The 23,652-nt window shown below is 41.0% G+C and overlaps 1 protein-coding gene across 19 annotated transcripts in view; it reads right to left on the bottom strand.

The window, feature by feature from the left end:
* PRRC2C (proline rich coiled-coil 2C) overlaps positions 1–23,652 on the bottom strand; it is a 75,673-nt gene that overhangs the window by 20,334 nt on the left and 31,687 nt on the right. For 13 of the 19 annotated variants that reach the window (XM_040610338.1, XM_040610351.1, XM_040610344.1 and 10 more), the window contains exons 11-24: positions 23,006–23,080; positions 21,613–22,252; positions 20,633–20,802; positions 19,796–20,042; positions 18,529–18,742; positions 15,350–17,713; positions 13,927–14,135; positions 13,159–13,313; positions 12,364–12,706; positions 11,846–11,931; positions 10,680–10,868; positions 7,651–7,902; positions 2,375–2,464; positions 550–651 (exon numbers count right to left, since the gene is read on the bottom strand). In XM_040610338.1, the coding sequence (XP_040466272.1) occupies positions 550–651; positions 2,375–2,464; positions 7,651–7,902; positions 10,680–10,868; positions 11,846–11,931; positions 12,364–12,706; positions 13,159–13,313; positions 13,927–14,135; positions 15,350–17,713; positions 18,529–18,742; positions 19,796–20,042; positions 20,633–20,802; positions 21,613–22,252; positions 23,006–23,080 (5,136 nt within the window). The remainder of the gene's footprint in view (positions 1–549; positions 652–2,374; positions 2,465–7,650; positions 7,903–10,679; positions 10,869–11,845; positions 11,932–12,363; positions 12,707–13,158; positions 13,314–13,926; positions 14,136–15,349; positions 17,714–18,528; positions 18,743–19,795; positions 20,043–20,632; positions 20,803–21,612; positions 22,253–23,005; positions 23,081–23,652) is intronic. The other 6 variants (XM_040610345.1, XM_040610340.1, XM_040610347.1 and 3 more) reach the window with 6 other exon arrangements.

The raw sequence follows: 23,652 nt of genomic DNA, 5'->3' as shown, positions 1-23,652 counted from the left end.
GAACATTTATTAACACAACAAAACACGTTCTGGCTACCTGATCAAACTGCCCTTCGTAAACACAAAACCACCACCTACATTTCATTATATAGAACTTCAGCCATCCAACTCAAAACCACATTATCACTGCACCAAAATCTTACAGCTAAGAAGAAATCAAGCTTGGCTTACAAGGCACCTCCTTACAGCCTTTAATACCAAACCAGGCAACTTACTTTAAGCTAAACTCTCAGAACACACCTCACCTGCATTCTGATGGTTTGTCATGAACACTATGGTACAATGCTAAAATGCTAGGATCTTGTTTTTCAGGGCAGTGGGAGCCAAGATTGGTTGAGATGCCAAGTGTTAATGCAAAATGGGGTTAGAGAATTGTAATTTAAATGCATCCTTTGATAGTCTTGTGTTTCAGCCATCCGTTTATATGCAAAAGCAGTTCAGCAGAGGAAACAAAGGAAGGCTCTAAAAAAAAAGGTTCACCAGCAAGTTCTCCATTAACTTTTTCCCCTGCATGCAAGAAAACAACCCTTAGAGGGATGTGGTACATACCTTGAGGGTGAGGTCGACGGTAGCGGGAGAAACTGGAGTTAGGCTGGAGCTCTGTTGTAGAGTCTCCCTCCTAGGGAGGGGAAGGGTGTGGGGCAGGGGCACCTGAAAGGCAGGCAACACACATCACATTCTAACTATGTCTACTACAAAAGCCCCAGAAAAGCAAAGCTCAAGCTTTATTAAGTGAGCTACAATTTCTTCAAGGCTTGAGCGTTTGGCAGGGAGATTTTGATAAAATAAGGTGAAAATCTGGTAGGCGGGGAAAGGCCATTCAGCAGGTGCTGAGGTGCTTCTCATCTCTCTTTAAGAGACTGAAGACTAAGGTTCTAAAGTTTCTATGTCTTCTGCATAAACAAATGCCAATTTTCTGCTTTGGGATTTACCTCGAAGTACCATTTCAGTTACTGATATGCAAAAATTCTTCCCAAGCCAAGTCTGTCCCCTTTTGTACGAGTACAGTACATGGGGCTTCATGACCTTGAGTTCCAAGATGCAGTTTCTGAAAAAAGGAAGCTATAAACCTCCAAAGTCACAGGACCATGAAACAAACCAAAACAGATTTGCCATCCAGTAACTCAATTCAGTTATCTTCTCTTTGAAAAGATGAAAGATGTGAAACTTAAGGAAATAAACTTGATACAATGCTACTGCTATCTTTACCCGAGAAAACACTGATGGATTTACTAGAAGTTTTAAATGAAATGTATCGAAAATACTGCAATGGCCAGTCTATTACTGCTAATCATTTCTTCTTCCATTCAGACCACAGCTAATGGACTCTGACTGGATGAGACAAGGCTAATCCAAGAGACAGATACTGAAGCTTTGAAGCAGGTGATAGCACAAATCCTTTTGTGGCCAAGACCCCCTACTTCCTGTGTTGGAAAGCCAACTCCAACACACCACAGGGGAACATACACTAACATCATCAACACAAAAGAATTCACTCTTCTACACTAACCACCAAAGACACAAACACCACCACCACCAGAAAATCCAGCAGAAGAGGAAGTTCAACCAGTATTGCTTGAAATCTGCTTTAAAGGATGCTGCAGTAAGTTCTTTGATGGAATTCACAAGCCATCTTCATAAAAACCGGAGATCCTACTGTATGATTCTTTCTTCCTCCAATCAACAAGTGACTCATCTCTGAGCTAATTCTATTCCTGCTACTCAAACAACAAAAAACACAAGCTCAAAGTTCCCCAACATCCTCCCAGCACACTCTCAAGACAAACTTCATCTCAATACAGGTCACAACCCAACTCTCAGTCACTACACCATGCTCACACAATCAGGATCGTTGCTTTACGAGGACTGCAAACATCTCATCTCCATAGCATATGAACAACTGAACGCCTGCTGTCTGCTTTCAGAAACCATTAAGCTGCTCCCTTTACACACAGTTGCCGTGATTTCAGGCTACAGTTCAAAATTCCTTTGTCTATAAAAGCCTTTCTTCAAACTCACCTACAGAGCTTTGCTACTGGTACCACGTTCAAGTCCCAACTGCTGCTGAGAGCACACTCCCTCATTATGCCTATTTTTGCTTTTATAGACTTGTCCCTAGAAATATCTTCTCCACTTTCTGTGCTCTTTAGCTCATCGTGGTTGTTCGAAAGACAAGAAAATACCTGAAGAATTCCAGAACAGATACTAATCAAACCATATGTCCTTCAGAGTAAGATTACTGGATAATGCGCAGCTAGTTAACATGAAAGAAACCCTAGTGGCTTGTTTACTGAAGGAACTATCTTGTGCTTTAAAGAAGCGTGAAAATATTTTCTTGTCTTCAAAGTCAAGACGATCACTGCAATAGACTTACGTTCGTCACCAAAGTCTCCTCCATTTTTGTACTGCTAGTAGCCACTGTGTTAGGATGAGAAGAAGGTGTAGTGTAGTCTGTTACAGACTCCTGTGAAGAAAAATAATTCCATTAAAATATCTCCCTTACCTAAATTAGATTTCAATTTCTTGGACAAGTATCAGCCTTTCTACAGGAGGAGTTCACCAAGCAACAGAAGACTAGAATTTCACACCAGATTTTTCTTAGAAAGCATGTCCAGCAACCCTTACTACTGAATTGCTACTGAGGTCAGAAGAATTCTTGGGCAATTACAGTTTGTCTCATGACCTCAAAACGTGCATCTGGAGACAGGTCCAAATACAGTCTGTAAAGTAAGAATATACAGAGCGATGTACTGCCTGGGCAGTAGACGTACTGACTGTGATGGTGTAACCAATTATCATTTGTCACCCAAGATGCTTTAGCCACCTGTTGGAGGTTTTAGCCTATTTAAAAAGTAAAATACATTAGCTGAAAGGTTTCTGTAGCTTTAAATAGATACAGAAATTTCTTGGGTAAATCTATAACAAGTAAGGCCCTCCAGATTAGAAAGAACACATAGGGATGGCTGCAATTTGCAAAACAATTTTCCTTCAAGTCTTGCCTCTGAAAGTCATAAGACTCAGTTTCTCTGGATGGTGGAGTCTACCTTCTGATTTCTGCATTGGGCAGTGATTTCAAGGAAGAAAAGGACTGGAGTGTTCAGTCTACCCAGAGGCTTTCCTTGAAGTTTGTCACAGTTAAGTGGACCTTAACATGCTCAATGAACAAGGTCCACTTTCAGGGACCTAGCTGTAGCCAGTGACTTACTGCAGTTGTAGGTACGAACTGCCCGATGAAAGAGTCTCATCAATAACACTGCCACCTCTTTAAGGAATGACCTCCTGGGAACAAAAGAGGCACTGGTACTTCTGTGAAGCCATGTTCAGCACTGATTTTTAGTTCTTGTCGCTGGGTATCTACTGAGCGTATTCTGGCCAGACAAACAGGCATTATCAGAACCTGAGCCATAGATTTTGTTAAAGAACGGTGTGATCCTAAATTAGCCAAGATCCACTCTTCAGCAAGCACCACAAACAGCCAAGTTTTACCTGTCTGAAGCCCAGAAAAGGCTCTTATCGTTTTTATGGAACCAAATACCAAGAAGGAACTGAAGGACAAATTAGCAGCAGAACTGTTGATGAGTGCCTGGACTTGCCAACACATAAGGATTTTGAAGGCACAAACCACATAATGCTTGTTTAGTTGCATCCAACTGGTATAATGATAAGCTATTTAAAAAGTGCATACTCAATTTACTCCTTAAGCCTATGGCAATGTCTCCTAAAAGAGCAATTAAAGCATTAAGATACTAACTGGGCAAATAAAGAATCTTCCTTAAAAGGATGAGCTCATTTTGGTAGAAGACTAGGACAACATAATGGGGCAAGAGAGGACACAACGTGCACATTTGACTTATTATTGTATTTATGAAGGAAACTGAGAACTATTTTCTCCATTTCGTTTTCTTTTACTTGTTAAGCTAGTGAAATATGAGCTATATGATGTTTCTCACAATCTGAACTACTAAACTGCAAGTTGCATGTTTATATTGAATTCCAATAGGCAACCTTAATTTGGGTAGAACAAGGCAAGCACATGAAGCTGCTTTAATCACAAGATCCTTCTAACAAAGTAATTAACTGGCTTCGTGGTTTTTTAAGATGCTTTACTGCATAAGCAAGAGGAAGTTTTTAATATAAACTTTATTAACATTCCTTCAAGGTTTGGATGCAAGTTTTACAGCGTCTCAGCACTAAAATTCCTTACAAAAGAAATCAGATCAAGACTACGGCTAGCTTTCTCATTTTGGAAACTTACAGCTCTTTAAAAAACGCTTTTTCACTAGAATTAAAAACAAACCATCATATCAATGCTGGTGCCATTAGAAGTACATGTGCAATGCTGAACCATCTGACAATGATTAGTTACATGCTGAACATGCAGACAAGACAGTGCTTTAGCCATAAAGACAACCACTCCATGAACTGTAGGTTAACCACCATCTATCATTTACTGGTACATTAGGTCTAGGAATCTCTTAGATATGGCTTATCACCATAAGCTTATGTAATTCAGATACAGTGATTCTCCTGTACAACTGTTTTACTGAAGAAACCGACTATTTTATTATAAACCAGTAACAGTAATAATAGCCAGAGCAAAAAGCTCTGGCTTTTTTTGAGCTACCTACCAATTATTCGTACCTGAAGAAAAAGAGGTGAATTTTTTCTAACTACGTACTTTGCCCAAAAAGAGGTCACAGAACCTGAAGTGACTTTATGAACAAAAGGACAAGGCAGACAGAGCTGACTTTGCTATAAAGGATAAGGGTGCTATACGGGCTTAATTACCTATTTGATTTATTCTTGATTTATGTAAATCACCCAAACCAGAAAGCCTGAAAGATACTCAAAATTTATTGTCAAGTACAGCCTATGTCCTTCTAGACATCATCTCTGTAAGACACGGCTATTATCAGCTACCTCTGCAAACATTTCATTGCCATGTCCGCAACCAGGTATTGATCATTCCTGTGATTTGAAAGCTTCAAAACTTTAGACAGCATAGGGTGGGGAAAGTCAAGGGGTAAGGTTCCTGATAAGGGTACCTGATTCACAGACTGACACATCAAATTGCCTTTACTCCAAATATACTGCAAACCACAAGAGAAACAGCTACAATTACTTTAGAGCATCACGCTTGTGTTCTAAACTTACACTTCTTGCTAGTATGAGTTGATTTATATTTCTACAGTTTCTAAGGTAAAACAGTCTTGTATAACTAAATGCACATGCTCTTATTAAGATGTTTGTTTTGGGATGGATGGGGTACTCTTACAAAGCTGCTGCTTCTGAAGGAGGACAACTGGCTTGACTTTTACAGACATTAAAATCACCAGATACACTAAAGAAAACACGTCTTCCTGGAAGCTGAGTGGTAGTCTGCAAGAAGGATGTTAAAGGGTGTCAAAAGAGAAATCACTTGTTTGCTAAAACTTCAGCACTGGACATTGAAACAACAGATTAAAGATGTCATCACTTCCTCATTAAAGAGCAATGGAAAGAGTACAAAGACAAGAGAAAGCAGTTGCAATACAAATCAGTACAGAACTCCAAGGCTGGAGCAGTATTTGAACCCATTTTAAAAGCCACTTTAAGTAGCAGCAAGACTGGTTTATTCCTGCAAAATCTAGATGAAGCTCATCTTATCCAATAAATCTGCAGGTTGTTGGTTCAACTTCCATAGAATTAAGTATAAAATATGACCACCTCTTTCCTAGAAAAAAACCCCAAAACAAACCCAAGACTTGCTGATGCCCTGGAAACTGCTCATGACAAAGGAATTCAAAAGCAAACCTGGAACTGTTGAGACAGGAATATTTAGACCTATTATTAAATGCTTCTATTAACAACCACTTAATGAGTAAATTATTGGGGATTTTCATATCCAGCACAAACTGGAAAGTTTCCTTTCACTCTGGTGTTCCCTACAGACAACAGAAGCCTGGCACTTCAATACTGTGGTAGTTAAAAAAAAAAGTCAGAAAGGTACAAAATCCAGACTTCTTTTTTGAAGATCTCATACTTTAAAAACACAATTGTAGAGAGGCAATTATGCTGATTTTGGTAGAGCTACTTTATATCAAGCTAGTGTGGAGTAATCAATGAAGATATCTTTCCTATTCTGTATGTGGCTTTGAAGAAACATCTCCTCCTCTTATCTTGAGCTCTGGTCACAGGAGTGTGAAATACAGCGAGAAAACATAACACACATACAAACAGCTTTCTTACCGAATAGTTGAACAGACTGGTGGTTATGGCTCTACACTTCTGCTTCTGTACACAAGAAGGGCACTTTAAGTGTTTCTGGTACCAACGTAAACTATTCACATCTACTTAGAAGATGGAAACTGCCAGGAAGGATGTCAAATCCCAGCACCGTATTTTCTTACTTATTTGCCATTCCACTCAAAAAAATCAAGCCTGCAGCTACCGTGTCAGACACAAATATCCTCTTTAACAGTTGCTCTGTAACAACACTTCATTGACGTAGTGTCTTCTGCTTGCAATGACACCTTGGCAAAAAACTGCCAAAATTGTTGTGTTTTGGTTTTTTCTTTTTTCTTTTTTTTTTTTTTTTTTTTGCTTTAACTGTGGGTCACAAAGATACATTGTGAGTGATCTGCATTTCAGATTCTTCAACCGCTAATGTAACTTTGACAGAAGATCAGTTTTCCTGAAAGGCATCACAAAATTTCTGCTTAAGACCAGGAAAGGGAAGACTAAGACAGCATGCAAATGAATCTAAACTCACAAAACTGCTTCACAAACATACAAGAAGCATTTTCCCTTTACCAAAGCAGGTGGAACTATTAATTAGCAGCTACTCAAACTGCATGGTTTCTTTACATTTGACAGATGACAACCATAGCTCTTGCTCAAGACACAACACTGCTGTAGTGAGGTCAGTCCCCAACACAGGTCCTTAGGTCAAAAGGAGAGCGCCTTTGTAGATGTTTTTCAGCCAGTGCTACCAATGCACCACAGCTAAGAACTGAGCTGCAGAACAACAAATCCTGACAGCAAGTCACCATCTCATTGTTACAGAGAAGTCAGGGGAGTTCCAACACAGACAACTACAATGAGCCCTCAACCTCCTGAGGGAGCTCTGCAAGGGAAACCTTGACAATATCCAAGCCAACAAGAGCTGACATACAGACCCTTCAGGTACACTGAATATTCCTGCTTTAGAGAGTTCTTTTTTCACAGAACAGCACTCAATTCACAGCTTCAGGTCATCCAGGTACTCAACCAACGATTGCACACACCACTTTACTCCAGTTCTCTGCTGAAAGTCAAGCACTCGTCTTGCATATATCGCATATATCTGAGTTTACAGAATCTGCCTGTACCAGGCTCCAGTGCCACACTTTCTACAGCAAGGCTCAGGACAGAGTTTTCACATTTGCAAGGCAGCAAAAACAGTCTAAAAACTTTCAAACTGATCTTTGTACAGGGGTATGGCAAACAGCATGTCTTTGTACTGCTTCCGGAGAACTGTTTAATTCAAGCAGTACCAATATGTTTCATATCTGCTATCCAGTGGACTCTGCTGTCAGGGTAATTACCCACCGCAGGCAACCAAGTGTCAATGACATCAATGTAATCATATTTTACACATAGTGCTCAGCAATTTGTTACTATTTTTCTTACCTTTGTGTTTGTTCCAAACTCTGGAGCAGACACAGATATCATCGTTCCTATTTCCGTGCTCAGTTCACTTGCTGCTTTGGTTTCCTTTGCAGTGACAGGTTCTGGACTTCTGACAGAGGTGGGAGATGGCTTCTCCTGTCCCTCAGGTTCTCCCTGTTGGGCATCCTTCACCTTCCTGTTCTTTAAAGAACGCTCTTTCCCAATAGGACCAGGTTTATACTCTTTGTTTTCTACCGGACTCAAGTCTGGAAGCTAAGTTAGTGTTAATTTGTCAGTTATGTCTTCCCTCCCATGTCCTATCCCACAAGAATATTCTAACAGGCTTAAACCTAAATCTCACAAAGCTTTCCTGAAGGGTAAGCATTTTCTAACAGATAAATCATTTGAGACTAAGTTACTGGTATGTACATGAAATGCATTCATTTTGAACAGGAGGAATCTACACTGTTTTCAAGCAATACATGTTTTATGGGTAGTGGCAGAGTTCAGCTAGAATAGGATCTAGTTAAAACCTACAGAAGAAAGCCAGTTTGACTCTCCTCATGTATAAGAAGTCTTGTGGCTTCTATACTTTTTTGTGCTTTTCTTATACATACAGGTTTATTTTAATTTTCAGAGAATCAGGATTTTACAGGGCCCAGGAAACTAGAACAGAAGACTCTACCTTCATTTGAAGGTATCTCAATGTATGGATGTTGGCAGCATTTTTCCCTAGGAATTGTGAACTAAGGGGATATCCAAAAAAAACCCCAAACCTACACACAAGTGTTGCCTTATATTGCAGACACCATGGCTGGAATAACTGCTGCAATTCAGTAGTTCCTTTCTGTGCAGCTGAATTAAAGCAGAACGAAGGGCCCCAGGGAACCTGAATGCTCTGCTGTTTGAATAGCCACATCCTTTCTGGCTGAGACTACTCAGCCCATTTCACTACAGAGCAGCACAATGATTCTTTAAAGGCAGTCCTGAAAATCCTATTCCTTAAGCTTTGATAGCAGAAAGACAGAAGCTGCTGGTATTGTCTCTATAAATACAAACCAGCTGTTTCAGGAGCAGATGACTCTTCACAACACAATGCCTTTGGGCTTCGGGGAGGGTGGAGTTTCCCAAAGGTATTGGGTACCCTCAGGAGGCCAGCAGAGACTAGCTTTCAGAGGAAAGGAAGAAAACACCAGTAGCACCAGATGTCTGAGCATTCCAATGCAGCAATCAGGAACACGACACTCATCTCACCCCGTGCATTTTTTTCCTCTAACAGTTTACAGAGGCAGAAAATCCTCCAGACACTTTAAGGTCACACTTGGAAAGGTAAACTGCTTTGTTTCAGGTATGGTCCTCTCACATTGCCCATATCAGTCCAACAATACTAACCTCCAATCCTGAACATAAGTTTGTATTTAGGCTTCATAGCAAACAATATTGCTATGGGGGTGGTGGGTGTGTAGGAATTGTTTATTGGGATTTTTTTTTTGTCATCAAGACAGTTAAAGGATTACAGCCCTCTCATTCAGAAGAGCCACAAAAATGTTAATCTCCAGTTAATTTACCGTTTAGTCACATGTTTTGTCTTTCAACAAAATCTACAACAGTCTTTATAACCAAGCAGAAAAAAAGGAACTTTGTATACAGTATGAAGCAGACTGACTCTCTATATATTTATTTAACTTTAGAGTTCAGTATCTTTACATGATTTCCTGAGAGCATTTTAGGCATGCTGCTAGTGTATCTGAGATACAGGTTTTGAACGTGCTGGGTTACTACAATTCACTAGTAGTATTAACTACTGTGTATTTCTCTGCTGTATGCTTTTTGTATTTTGCAATAAAACCCATGAACTGCAGCACTCCCATGGAGGACCTCATGTAGCAGAGGTTAAATTCATCCTACATGTGACTGCACGTTTAGATTTCAGCTTTTTTTGGAGACACTCCCCCCCCCGCCCCCACCCCCCAAACACAACCAACACAAAGAAACACCCGGTCTTCTAGAAAGACAAAAGGGCTTTAATTACAGCGGGACCACTGCCAAATCTCAGACATCAAGAGGAACTGAAATAGCTGGTTCTGTAAGTCACCAGCCAAGTTTATTTGCTATAACCATCTCTTTCTGGGAGTAAAATGCTGATGCTGAGTGCTAGTGATGCACAGGTAAGTATGCATTGGAGGTGGAAATAACAGGAAAGTATGTTTCATTAACATGAAAGACCACCAAGTGTAATAATCTAAATGACAGGAGGAGAAAGTATGGCTCCATATGAGTGGTAACAATGGAAACACAAGATGATGACAAATGAACGGAGCCCCTAAATCTCTGGAGTGCAAGCGATATGCTTTTTTTAAAAATTGAGATAAATTTGATTACCTATTTGATCTTCCTAGATCAGCTGCAAAAAAATCAGTTATCTACACATCTGTACATTTGAATTTGAAACTTCAAATTAGTGGCTCTAACATTCCCCTCTTACCACAAAACACTTCTTTTCCTGCAACGTGATGTATTACTCATCTTCGTAATCTGGCTACAAAACTAAGCAGGGCACCATGCATCATTTAGAGGGGGCAAGGCAGGCATGGCGGCAAGATCTACTGAAACTGGAGATCTATTCAAGGCAGAAAAAGAATGACTGCTTCAAAACAGCTCTCAAAGCCCGAGTGAAGCAAGCTCAAGAGAAAACCAAAAACCCCAAACTACAAAACACCACCAAAATACTCCATCCTATCCACAGCCTCCCAACAAAACTATCACAAATCCATACGCCTATCTCTGCTGCAGCCACATCCCTTGCTCCAAGCAGAGAGCCAATGGACAAACTGCTGGGCTACGATGCTGCTTACTTACACTTGCTTCTTGAACCGAATTCCCCACCTTCTCCCCAAGAAGCAACATGTTGATTGTTTTAGGAAACAAAAGGGCAATGCAATTTTTAGAGGTCCAGTCCTAACTGAATGAGTATACTATTTCATCATTTATAACCTCTTTCTGGCTGAACTTCAAGTTAAAAAGTTTATACTGAAGATATGACCTTTTACCTTTTGTGCTTTGATGGGTCCAGCTCGAGGCTGTTTCTGTCTTTGCTCTTTTGGTTCTGGTAGCTTGTCAGTGGACTTCTCAGAAAGTACAGGGCCAACTTCATTGTCACTGCCACTGGAAGCTGGGGCTCCAAACTGAATAGTTTCTATGCCAAGATCTACTCCACCTTCTTGCCCAGGCTTTGTCCCCTAGTTAAAAAGGGAAACATTCAACACATTTAAAATGATTTCTAGATCAGTACAATGCCAGTGGTTCAGAAATGAGCACAAAATATGCTCAGCTAAAAAACACTAAAAGAGTACTTTTATCTTCTGCCAGCAAAACTATTATTTGTGACTGCAACAGATTTGCAAGAGTAAACAATGCAGGAATGTACACTTCCTCCTCCTCAAGTTCCTACTATTTATACAAGCTCAAGAGTAAGAAAAAAAAGCAGTGAAGGAGTATGTAAACAAGACCAAGACGATAAACTGGTAGAAAAAGGGGAAGGGACAAGTGCAGTATCAAAACTTCCAGATTCAGGTTCACAACATTCTCCTGAAGTTTCAAAAATTAATGTTCAATTCAAGAGGAACAATACAAAATTAAAAAAGATTTCCAGATCTCCTTTTATGCAGTCAAAATGGTCTCCTAAGAGAGTTACGTCACATTCTTACAGTTTAAAATAATAAAGTCAAAACCAAAAAAGCCCAAGAAAACAAAGCCACAAGACTTTAAATGTAAAATTTAGGGCTATGCAAATTCCACACAATAAGCAGAGCTAATGTAGTTAGAGATACTAAAAGCAGTAGATGCTTCTGATTTTTAATAAAGAGACACAAAAGAAATTTAGTTCCCTGGAGACATCCTGCTTCTGTCTACATTGCTGAACTGTACACAAATGTTCACATGCAAACTAGGCAATACTTTTACTTTAAAAAACACCGAATAACAGCTATCAATAGATAAAAACTCAGCCATTCACAGATTCAAGAGAGCAGTTTTTCCATGCTGCAATCATAAAAGCACTAGCCTGCATCCTGTGTTTCTGTACTATCTCCTGCCTTCATAGAATTCTACACATAATAGTTTCAGTATGTGCACACCTGAATAAACGGATAGTTGGTACCCAATCTCAATGAGATATAATTTGGGTAAGCTTCACTCTTCTTCCCTTCATTCTTACCTCTGGAGATGTAGCTGAACCAAAAGACGTCAAAGGCTTGTTCCAAGCACTGACCGAAGGTGGCTGAGGTGGGCTAATGGGTCCCACTGACAGTTAAGAAAAGAGTTAAAAAAAATTTATAGATTTCTTGATTAAATAAGCTTTGGTTAAGAAGTTGTTAACCTATTCAGTAGTTAACAAAATGCCACCTATTCAGCTGCTTTCAAGTGGGGCAACCATCATGTTTGGAAGCATGACCAAGCCCAACAAAACAGAGATTCCTGAAGGGAGTGGCAGCTGCTCATTCATAGTGAATGAAGAATGTAACAACAACATTAAAATACGGAATAGTATCACACTGCAAAAATCTTTTCAGTGGCATTTATAGGTTACAACACTGCACTTGGGAATGCTGCCCTCTACTCCCTGCGCAAAATACATTTGCAGTTAGAAATGAGCCATCAACAGAGAGAGCTGGCAATCAGCATTCACTAACTGTAACACTTGCCCCCACCCCAAATCCAAAAGCCACCACTTACATTTTTTGGAGATGTCATTTAGAACTGCTGTAGACGGCACCTTGTTTTCCCATAATTCAGTTCCGAGACCATTATGAGCCTGGGTGTTTTGCAGAACTTTGCCTGACACTGTGTATTCTGTGCTGGCTGTCCCTCCTGCAGCCTGGTTCTGTGGCTGAACTGGAGTCTGTGGCTGACCTGGAGTCTGCGTTGTACATGGAGGTTGTGCTTGAGCTTGTGCCTGAGCTTGTGCCTGCTGTGCAGCTGCAGCAGCTGCCTGTTGCTGCTGCTTTTTGGCAAATCTGGGTGGGAGCTTGGAATTCTGACCTCTGCCTTTTTCGCTTGATCCTTTTTTGGTCCAAACCTGTAAGCAGAAGCCAATTTTATTCTTAGAGCTGACAGACTGTATTGACACCAACTGTACATTTTGTATAGCAGCAAAAAGCAAACTGATTAACCCCATCTTAAGTAAGTTTATTTTTTTTAGGGGTATTTAACCACAGGAACAATTTCTCATCCCTTTTTCTTTTGGAATCAACTGATAGACGAAGCAGTAGTATAAATCATTTATCACAGTATGAAAAATGTGTTTTCAGTTTGCCAGTTCCACCCGCCTGACAGTGCCCAATCAGGAAGTACAGAATCCTAAGACTACTAAGCGAAAATTAATTTACTAATTGCGAACAACTTAATATAAATACAACTATCTAGTTATAAGGTGAAAATACAGCTTCTTCAAAAGGAAGCTTCTGCACACTTCACAACATTCCCCATATTGCAAGGAGCTCTTTCCCACTATAAATGCTGGTCTTGTACCTGCACTGTTTGTTCTTCCTTCTTTCTGCGCTCTTCATCTTGCAAGCGTTTCTGTTGCTTCTTAGACACCACTTCTGTGAAACCATCATCATTCAAGTTAGATTGGGAGTCTTCAACTACTGTCACTTCAGGGTGATCATCAATGATCACAACACCTACAGAAAAAGGAAAGGTATAGATGCTGCTGTTTTAACAGCTTCAGATGCACTGCACCAAGCCAAAAATCTGCTTTAGAGTGGAAGCTATTTCTCCACAGACACAGATGGTGGCCCTGATTAAAGGTAAGCTTCTGCTTGCCAAGTGCTTTGCTGTTCAGCTTGAAGACAAGGACAGTCTTCTTTAAGAATTGAAAAATGGGAGGTTCCTGTACCAGACTCTCCAGGAAATAAGAACTAAAACATAGTAACGAATAATGAACAGCCTTCCTGGATACTAGCTGTAAGCTTAGCAATGATATCCACTGCTTTTGCTTATGAAGGTTATAAAGGCAAATTAGAACGTGGTGGACAATGATATGAACAACACAGTTAAGATTACATGATGGAAAACTGTTCTTATCTATGCAAAAAACCACACAATGAGATGTGCCACCTTTTAGAGACACACATTATTAGTTCAGTACGACAAATGTAGCAATACTCAAGTACACAATTATACTAGTGTTTAAAAAAAAATAATCACTCTTTCTTAAGTTTTCAAATATCTAGCTCTATATGCAGCAAAGTTATCAGGATTACAAATTCTTGTTAGCATATTATCAACACTTACTTGCGTAATTATTAAGATCAAATTGAGACAAGGCATCCACTTTTTCCTTAGGCTTCTTTGGACCAGCCTTAGGTTCTTCTCGCTTTTTGCCACTTGGATCCTTAGCACTCTTTTGTCCTGCAGCAGTAACACCTCCATCCTCCTGATGTAAAGCACTGTTGTTGGTGGGATCAACACCAGGCACAGCTGCTGTCTGCTCCTCAAATGGCCTGTATTAGAAAAAGAAAATGGCGAAAATTAATGACCAGCCACAGAGGACACTCAGGAAGGAGCTAACAATCTAATGCAGATCCCATTGCAGGACTGCAAGTGTCTACTGTGCAGCTCTTAGTAGGCTACAGACTTTTACTTCCAGCTCCTCAATGAGAAGCAGCTTAACAGTAAAAGCTGTTTTGTGGACGTATCAAATGTCCTACTGCAAAAAAGAATCATAGGAAAAAAGTGTAATTTTAAGGTCACCTCTGGCTTGGCCTATGTAGAGGTACCAAAACTCAAAGTACGCAGTTTCAGTATACTTTAACTGCTGTAGGGCCTTCCATGGAAAAAAAACACAAACCAAACCCAAAACCCAAACCCAACAGAAGCTTACAGTATGCCACGTGAACAAATACAAACAAGGTACAACATACTTGCTCTACAGGCTCACTTGCTAAAAGCTATCTGAGGCCATAAGAGTCAGATTCACAGCATTCTGACTTTGCTGTGGAACCTTGAGTACCCAATTTTTGCTTCAACATCACTTTTAAGTGACTAGTCACAGGAATTCTTAGCAGTTTTAACTCTGAAATTAAAGCACTGGTCACAAGTTTTTAAAGCCCAGTCAAAACCTGAACTTACAGTACAGCAACCTACAAGCACAAGAGTCCTACAGTACACAGTAAGCATTCAACTAATAAATGTCTTGTCCTGCCTCCCACTTACGAGACTACTGTGCACTGTGGCTACAAAACAGTGAGCAAATAGTAACATTAAATAATTATCAACTCACAGTCAAATTTAGCATAGAGAAACAAAGTATAGTCTCAACAGCAAGTATTCATCAACATGCTTGTCCCTTTAGTTGATCGATGCAAAATGCAATGCAGCAATTTACATATTAACTGCAAACCCGCTCACATTACATTGCACCTTACACCCAAATCTTGAGAAATACAGCTGTACTCAAACAGCACTACAATTTATTTTTTTTTAATTAGGCATTTTTAACACTGTGCATACAAGAATACTTTGCTCTTAGCTCCATGTTCCCAGTGTCTGTATAAAACCAGAAAAAACAGAAAGTACATAGCCACAGGTTCATGTGTTGGTTTTGCCCTCTTTTCTACCATTCTACAGATCTAAAATAACTGCTAATGATTTTGAACCACAGAGGACAACAGAAGATCATGACCACATGTGCTTCCTAACAGAATATGGTACTCACCCTCTTTTTCCACTTCTGGGTGGAGGACCACTCCGTCTCTCACTCCTAGGCCCCGAGAAGTTCCTCCCTGGTTTAGCTGGACCATTGTTGCCACGTCGGTTTTGACGGTCTATTCCAGGCCGCTGACTAGAAAAACTTCTTTTGGCTATTTCCCTTTTTGGAGCTCCAGTGTTTTCTCCTGCCTTTGCAGCCACCTGTGCTGCTGCATCTGCTGTTTTCTTTTCATCCCTCTCACGCCTCTCATTGAAGTCACTGCTTTCTGATGCTGTTTCCCACTCTTCATTTGCCTGGTCTGAAGAATTCTGGTTGGACAAGTCTGGTGTCTTACTTCCTGACACATCCAGAGCAGTGTTGGAGGGCTCATTAACTGCATTACTAACTGCGGCACTTGCTGATGAATTGGTTACAGCCTCACTTATCTTTGAGGCGGCCTCTCTTTCTTTTAGGCGCCTGAATCGTGGTGGCTTATCTTGCCTTGGAGGCCGAGCCGGCCTTTGTCTTCGTGGTCTGTCTCTATTCGGGTCAAACTTTCTCTCAAATTTTGGAGGCCTTTTATCAACTGGTATAGGACCATAATGTTCATTTCTTCTTGGAGGTTCCCCGTCTTCTGGTTTAATGATCTCCGTTTGCCTAGGGTTCCATTGATTGTCTCTGTAGGCTGGTCTCCTTATTGTGGATGGACGTGGAGGACGCCCCCCAGGATCCCTGCCACCACGTCTATACATTCCCCCTCTGCCTCGTCTAGAAGGCTCTCCTTTAGGAAGAAATCCTGGTTTGGGTTTGTTCTCATCATCTCTTATGTATGTTTTTTCTAAGGATCTGCTGTCTACTCTGATACTGTGTTCAGGTTTGAAAGACAGGGGCTTTGGAGGCTTCTTGCCATCAGCTCTCTCTTCTCTTTTTGGGTGCTTGCCTTTGATTAGACTGTCTTTGTCTGAAAGCAGCGTGTCACTTGCACTTTCGTGAACTTCGCTGTCAGAATCTGTCTCTGAACCATGCTGTCGCCGCCGTTTTGGGATTACTTCAAAGTCAGAGCTCTCACTACGAGTTTCACTCTCTTCTCTTTGCCTAACAGGCCCCGAAGGCACATGCTCTGTTCTAGGCTTAGGATCTCTGTAGTGTGGGTACTCTCTATTATGGCCTCTACTGCCCCGACCACGTCCTCCGTAAGAACCCCTGTAGCTACGACCTCTAGAGTAATACTCCCCACGACCTCTGCCTCTGTATCCCTGATCTGGGAACCAGTCTCTATCCCTAGCTTCTTTCCAGTATGTCCTAGGGGGTAAGCCAGGCTCTCTTTTTACTGGCCTAGTTTCTAAGCGTGGCTTCTCTACAACCTCCTTGCTAACGACCTTCTCAGTCTGCTTTTCTTCCTTCACTGCAGTAGCTGGCTGCTGAACATGGGGCTGCTGCTGTGCTGCTGGGTGAGCAGGCAGGGGCTGCTGCTGCACTGCAGGGGGGAGCTGCGGAGCGGCAGGCTGGGCAGCCGGTAGCGGCTGCTGGACTGGAGGCGTGGGTGGCTGAATTGGAGCTTTAGCTGCGGTCTCGGTTTGACCGCTCTCCTGGCTTGCTGGTGTCGGAGCAGCATCCTGGGTTATCTTCTTAGCTAGAGGAGTGCTGCTGGAGGCAGATGTGTCTGGCTCAGCCTGAGGCAGTGGCACTGGAGGTGCTTCTTTTTTGTCACTTTTTTCAGACTTGCTAGGTTTTTCATTAGCTGTCTTTTCTCCTTCTTTCTCCTTCCTCTGTTCACGTTCTTCTCTCTGTTCACGCTCTTCCTTCATATCTCTAAGCACAGGTTTTTTAATAGGACCCGATCTTCTTACTGGTCTATCACCGCCTTCGTCTCTCCTGCCATAACCTGGCCTAGGACCCCATCTTGTTTCAGACTTAGGTTTGAAAGTTTTTTCAGGTTTTGGTCCTTCTGACATTCTATTATTGATCAAAATTTCTTTTTTTGGCTTAATCTCGAGTCTCTCAATTGTCTCCTTTGTCTCGACAGGCCTGTTATTTAATTTAGAGATATTTGTTGCTGTCTCATTCCTCTGGTCTTCTGATTTTAGAGAGTGACTTGAACCATGGGAAATGCTTCTCTTTAGAGAAGAGTGACTTTCCCCCACAGGCACCAATTCTTCCGGAGAGCTGCGTGTACCTTTCTCATTCACTCCTTCAAAATTAACTGCAGTGTTAGGTGTGTCAGTCTGGAGAGGCTGTACATCTTCCAAAGGCCTGCTTGGGAACTTCTGTACTTCTACTTCTGATTCTCTGAAAAAGTCTGTCTTTGGATGAGAGTCCAATTGGTTGTGTTCTACAGGATAAGCAGTGGCAGGGACAGCAACTCGTTCTTGCTCCAAGTGTGCCTCAGACCTAAGCAGCAAGCATTCAAGAATGTTAGGGCTGAGGGGAAAAAAATTACTCAAATATTTACTTAAATAAAATAATTTCCTAGGAAGGATTAATGTAAGCTCTAGGAAATTATAAGTATTAATTCTCATAGCAGCTGTAACTTGTAGAGGTTGCTTTTTTTTTAATCCTTTTTTTATTCTATCCTGGTTAAAAGTACAGTGTCAAATGTGCAAATTAGCTATACGAATCTATTATTGTTAATGGCTATACATGCAATTTCAAATGGAGCCCCCTAGTTAGCAGGCTAGTATCACAAGTGTTACCTAGGCAGCAGTACCGCAAAAATTTTGGGGTACTTTTAAGATGTAGATGATGCCTTCCTGACCACTCACCATGCAGCAAAGGTCAAAAACTGACTGTGTGCTTTTATACTATTTGTACTTAAAACACCACTTTTGAAACTAATACACATGATCAGAAGTTCTCTGATATAAGGATGACGGAGGGCAGACGGAAAACAGGACAACACTGTAGGAGTGTTCCATGAAACTGAAAATTCAAATATTATGATATTCACCGTTCATCAGATTAGGTTAAGGATTCTAAACAACATGTAAATTTTCTTTCTACACCCTACTACAGAGCAGGCGTCTTGTTTTATGCAACAGTGTGAAGTACACTGCAACCCCCAGTCACAACTCCTTTTAAAGCTCTGTGTGAAGAGCAGCTATAACTCAGTCAGTTTAAACTGTTTTGCAACAGAAGTTGCACAGCCAAGTCTGTAAGTACGTATGGTTTGGGAAAGTGATGTGCAGGAGTAAGTAATCCAGGCTTACCTCAAATCATCAGGCTCTTCTAACACCTTAGGAGGAGAACTAGATTGCTGAGGTTCTGCATGGGGGTATGGGTCTGACCCCCACATCATGCGGGGCTCTGACAAAGGAACAGTGTGCTCTCTTGCTGAGCGAGCTATATGTTCAAATGAATCTGAACTAGTTGCTGATCCCTCTATCTGGTCTCTTCTCATCAGTGGTTTGGGAGGCATAATTCCTGTGACAGATTTAAGTTCAACAATTTTATCATTAGCAAAGAAAACTATCGCAAGACAAAGCATATTGGAAGGTACAGAACAATGCTATTCTGTCTCCTCTGATCTCCCTTCCTCTGTACCTCCTGCTTTTGAAACCAAATGTCTGCTCACTACCAGCTGACCTTAGAATAACTAAATCATATTCATCACTAGTACCCTACATACCAACAAAAGGAAAAGCTGTCTGCTTCCACTAGAATGGGAAGAACTAGGTCTGCAGACCTGTGAACTTGTGAAGTTTCTGCTCTGAGATCTATATGGCAAATGGCAAGATGAGTGTACAGACAGGTGGGGGTTTTTTGTACTCAACATATTAAGGACTCTGGGTCCTTTTTTCTGGTAATGTTTTAAAGGAATTCTGCAGTTTTCACTGTCTTTGCTTAGGTTGCCATTTCCTCCGTTCATTCCTTGCACTCGTTCAGGATATCCAGCTAATGAGGAGTAAGGGAATGGGCAAGTAACTCCGTTACATTACATGCCAGACATTATTTATGCACAAGAGCTTTCCAAACTGTGAGTCAGATAGTCATTCCACAAATTAAGAAGGACTTTTTAGTGCCAAGAATCTGAAAACACAAATTTAGTAAGGCTGCAGAGGTGCTAATACATAATATAAAATCAACAATATTTCATGGGGTTTTTTTAATAAGCAATGTACTGTCAAGTGCTAACATGTAATGAAACACTAATGGTAAATACACTATTTTTCTCAGTTCAACCTAACTCATGGCAGCTTTAACAAAAGATTATGCTGACATTTTGAATACATCCTTAACTGTCACTAACATGTCTGCAGTGTGAAAGCTGTGATTTATAGTCAAAGATATACATTGACACATGACTATCATTTTGCCAGTATTACTAAAATCTATTTTGTCTCAAACAATGAAATAATGTAGTTGTCTTTTTAGAAAGCCCACCCACATTCACCTTTACAATACATAGTGTGGTTAGGGAAAGATTTCTATTTCAAAACCAAGTTCAGTAGCCAAAAAACGTTGCCAGATTTTTACCTGGATGAATAGGAGGCATATCCATTGCAGGTCTTCCTGACATCATTCGTGGGTCCATGTAAGACTGCATCATAAGCCAGCGTGGATCAAAGCCCATTGAAGCTAAATGCTGAGGATGTGGCTGCATGGGCTGGTACAGGGGTCTATGCTGGGGAGGTGGGACAGGGCCACTAGAAGGCTGTGAGGGAGCAGACTGTGGAAGGACACCTTGCTGCTGTTGCTGCCACTGCTGCTGTTTCATTTGCTCCTGCATAACAGAAAACAGTATTACAAGACTTTATGTTATGATGAGGATTTGAGCAGAATTCAAATAACCCTTGGAAAAAAGTAGTACAATGATCTCCAGGACACTAAGCATTCTGAAAGTTAATTGCAAACATGCATCATGTTGAGCTAGGAAAAAACCAGACTGGACAATTTAGAATAGCTCCAGTTCTGCTGGTTTTCTGACAAGACACAGAACCACCTTCACGTGATGACTTCATGCACGTCATTTAATGCAAAGTGCTCTTCAGACCATGAGACCCATGTCCAAACCACATTTGTGTCACACCCTTTAAAGAAAAGCTGCAGACACAATGATCATCAGACCCCAGGTTCCACAGGAGACACCCTACTTGCAACAACTGATGCAAAATCAGTCAGTTTTAAAAGCCTCTCCTGCCTTCTGCTCACTTACATACTTTGCAAGCAACAGTAAATGTTTCATGCAGAGCAATTCCAGCCGACATCACAGATACCAAAAACCAACACTTAAGCTTTCATTGTTATTTAGAGTAAGGCAGAAGACATCATTCTTTTAATAAATTTCCTTCTTTTAATGAATTGGTTAGTTACCTGCTGCCTCTGAAATCTTGGTGGTAATGATTTCTGGAACTGTTTAGAATAGCCTGAGGAAACAGCAGGACGAGGCTGAGATCCTGAATCTGGCTCACTTTCATGAGTCACCTGTGAAATCTCTTTCTCATTCCGACCACTATCTTGTCGGGTAAAGACTGCTTGATCTTCTGAAAAAAAAAACCACACACATGTGGGAGACAAGGGTAAATCTTAAAACTATGACAACTTGACCACCATGTCAGATAAAGGATTTTGTTCTAAAATGAAAAGTCTGCCTTCTCTAACCTCACAGTCTTAGTTTCCAAAACCTTTAAAATAAAGGCAGAAAAGTTAAGAACAACCCTTCAGAACAACTGTTGTTAATACATCTCAAGTCTCCCTTTCAAACTCAAATACACCGGGTAATCAACCACTGGCATTCAGGTTGCAACTATTATGTGACTTAAGTGCTGCATTAATGCTACCACATTACATCTAAACCAACTTTTTTTATGAACCAAGGTTTGGTTTTACAATCACTTTTACACATTTAAAGTATAACACAACCTTATTAAGCACAGCCTAAGAGTTCTCCTATGGCATTCAAGTTCCACTACAAATAACGCACCAAGTTTAAACAGGTGCTCTTTGTGTCTATTTCTCTAGGCTTGCTGGAAGAACAGAAGATCTGAAATAATTTACTTTGAGTTGTAGCAACATGAGTTGCTAATTCTCATTTAGCAAGTAAACAAAGCCTGCTTTTCTTTCTGTATTCTTCAAAGTCGAGTCTAAATCACAGAACTCAATTTTTCCTTTTAACATTTTGATGAGTTGGGCAAACAGGTCTAGCTCAAAGGACAGTTAGCAGCTGTAATGTGCCAGGAAAAACCATGGTCTATGATGCATGGGTTAAGTATGCAAATTAAGACTCCTAGATTATAATTATGCTCTGTGGCTCAGCTTTCAGACAGACAACTCCTACTTGCATGCAAGCGTACCTTTTTCTTCCTTGTTATTTCTGGTTTCACTTTCTTGTTTTTCTACCACATGTGTGGCCACAGGTTCTACAGGCTCAGGAATGTCATGTGCTGGCTTCTCCTCTTCTTTTTCTTTTTCCTTCTCTTCTTTTTCCACCTCCTTTTCTTTCTCTTTCTCCCCTTCTTGCTCTTTTGCCTTCTCCAGTTTTTCTTTTTCTTCTTTTTCCTTCTCCCTTTCCCTCTCTTTTTCCTTTTCCTTCTCCCTCTCTTTTTCTCTTTCTCGCTCTCTCTCCCACTCCCTCTCCTTTTCCCTCTCCCGCTCCCTCTCTCTCTCCCTTTCCCTCTCCCTCTCCCGCTCCCTCTCTCTCTCCCTTTCCCTCTCCCTCTCTCTCTCTTTCAGAGGGTCTTCCCGGGAGGGTTTTGACACACAGCCAAATTTCTCATTTAACCGTTTTAGCTTTTCAGCACAAGCTGCTTTTCGCTGTTCTTCCATTCTTCTTTCTTCCTCTTCCCGCCGCTTACGGGCTCGCTCAACTGCAGCGGATATCTCTGACTGCTGTCTTCTCCTCTGTTTCCAAATTTCATCTTCATCTGGTACGGGTTTAGGGGGAAAGGGTCCCTGCCTTCCAGGTCCTAACTGGCGATCAGGGGGAGGAGGGTGCTGTAATATTAAAATCAATTAAGTCAAGCTGAACACGTATTATATAAACAGCCAGCTGAAATACTGCATTTTAACTATTTGTCTACACATGTTTTTGCATGACACCTTTGAAAAGCAAGATTTGGAAGAAGCAAGCCCTCACCACCTTCCTACTTCAGTTCAGACTCATGCAACCCAAGCTCAGGAAGGAGAGGTAAAGATTCAGTCTTTACCATCACCAAGGCAAAGTGATAGCAAAAATTATCAACCTCTCTTAGATTTGGTCACAGCCTGCTCTCAATCACAGAGACCCAGGGCAGATCTCACACAAAAGTCCCCCAAGGAGCCAAGGAAATTCAAGGTAGCTCAGGATAACAGAGATTTTAATAAGGACTGTTGAAAACTCGTATGTATGTACGTACACATTTCAGTTGGGACTTCATCTCCCCGTCTGCCTTGGCAGCCAGCCCTCCAGCATTGTTCTCATGCCCCTCTCCTTTCTAGTTCCCAAATGAGGCTGGATAACTGAAAGCTCTTGAAGTTCTCATGCATTTCATGTGCAACTTACTAGATGAGGCTTTCTTACACACTTAGCAGCACAACTGCTGCTGGGATCCCATTCTTACTGGTCCCAGACACTACGACCATTTTCTTCTTGAAGAGAAGACTTATCCCTAGCGTGAGGCATATTTTTACTTTTCTTAGTCTAAATCCCTCCACCACAGCATTAAAGAATTTAACTCTAGGAAATAAGACAATTCTAATCTTTCTTACCGGTGGTAGAATAGATTTTGGATGAAGAGCAGGACCACCTCTTTCATGTATAGAAGACTGTGCTGGAGCCCGATCCTATTGGATCCAAGACAGTACCAGGGTTAAGCTAACTCATGACAACATTCCAACTGACAAGTTTTAGATTTACTGTTTTCTACTGCATTAAGATACTACACCTAGTGAACTATCTGCACATGATACAAACTTGCATGCAAAACAAAGGCAAGAACACTTCCACTTTATGTACTGAGAGCTAAACAATTACTGTAAAAATTCACACATCCAAACTTCAGAGCTTATGTGACTACACTTTTTTCCTCAGATTCAATGTAGCATCAAACCCTGAAAAACAATGTGATCTTTATATAGAGAGAAAGCACATGAAAAAACAATTCAAGATCCCTCATCTTCATTATTACTGGTGTCAAGAGACAACATTTCTGGGAAGTGTTCAGACAAAGCCAAAAGTAGCTTTTTAGGGGTGATGGGGGAAGTAAAAATAGGGCTAAAGCAGGCATAAGCTGAGGTGGCTGCCAACCTTACTCTGCTAGAGGATAAACCAAAAACCAAAACAGCTGAGCTGACAAATTCTACATGGTCTGTATAAAATCTATCTGCCTGACATGTCAGAAGGAAGCTGACACATT

The sequence above is a fragment of the Falco naumanni genome, chromosome 11, assembly GCF_017639655.2.
Source record: "Falco naumanni isolate bFalNau1 chromosome 11, bFalNau1.pat, whole genome shotgun sequence".
In the NCBI taxonomy this organism is placed as follows: Eukaryota; Metazoa; Chordata; class Aves; order Falconiformes; family Falconidae; genus Falco; species Falco naumanni.
The sequence above is the reverse complement of the archived record's forward strand: the minus strand, read 5'-3'. Positions and strand labels throughout refer to the sequence as shown.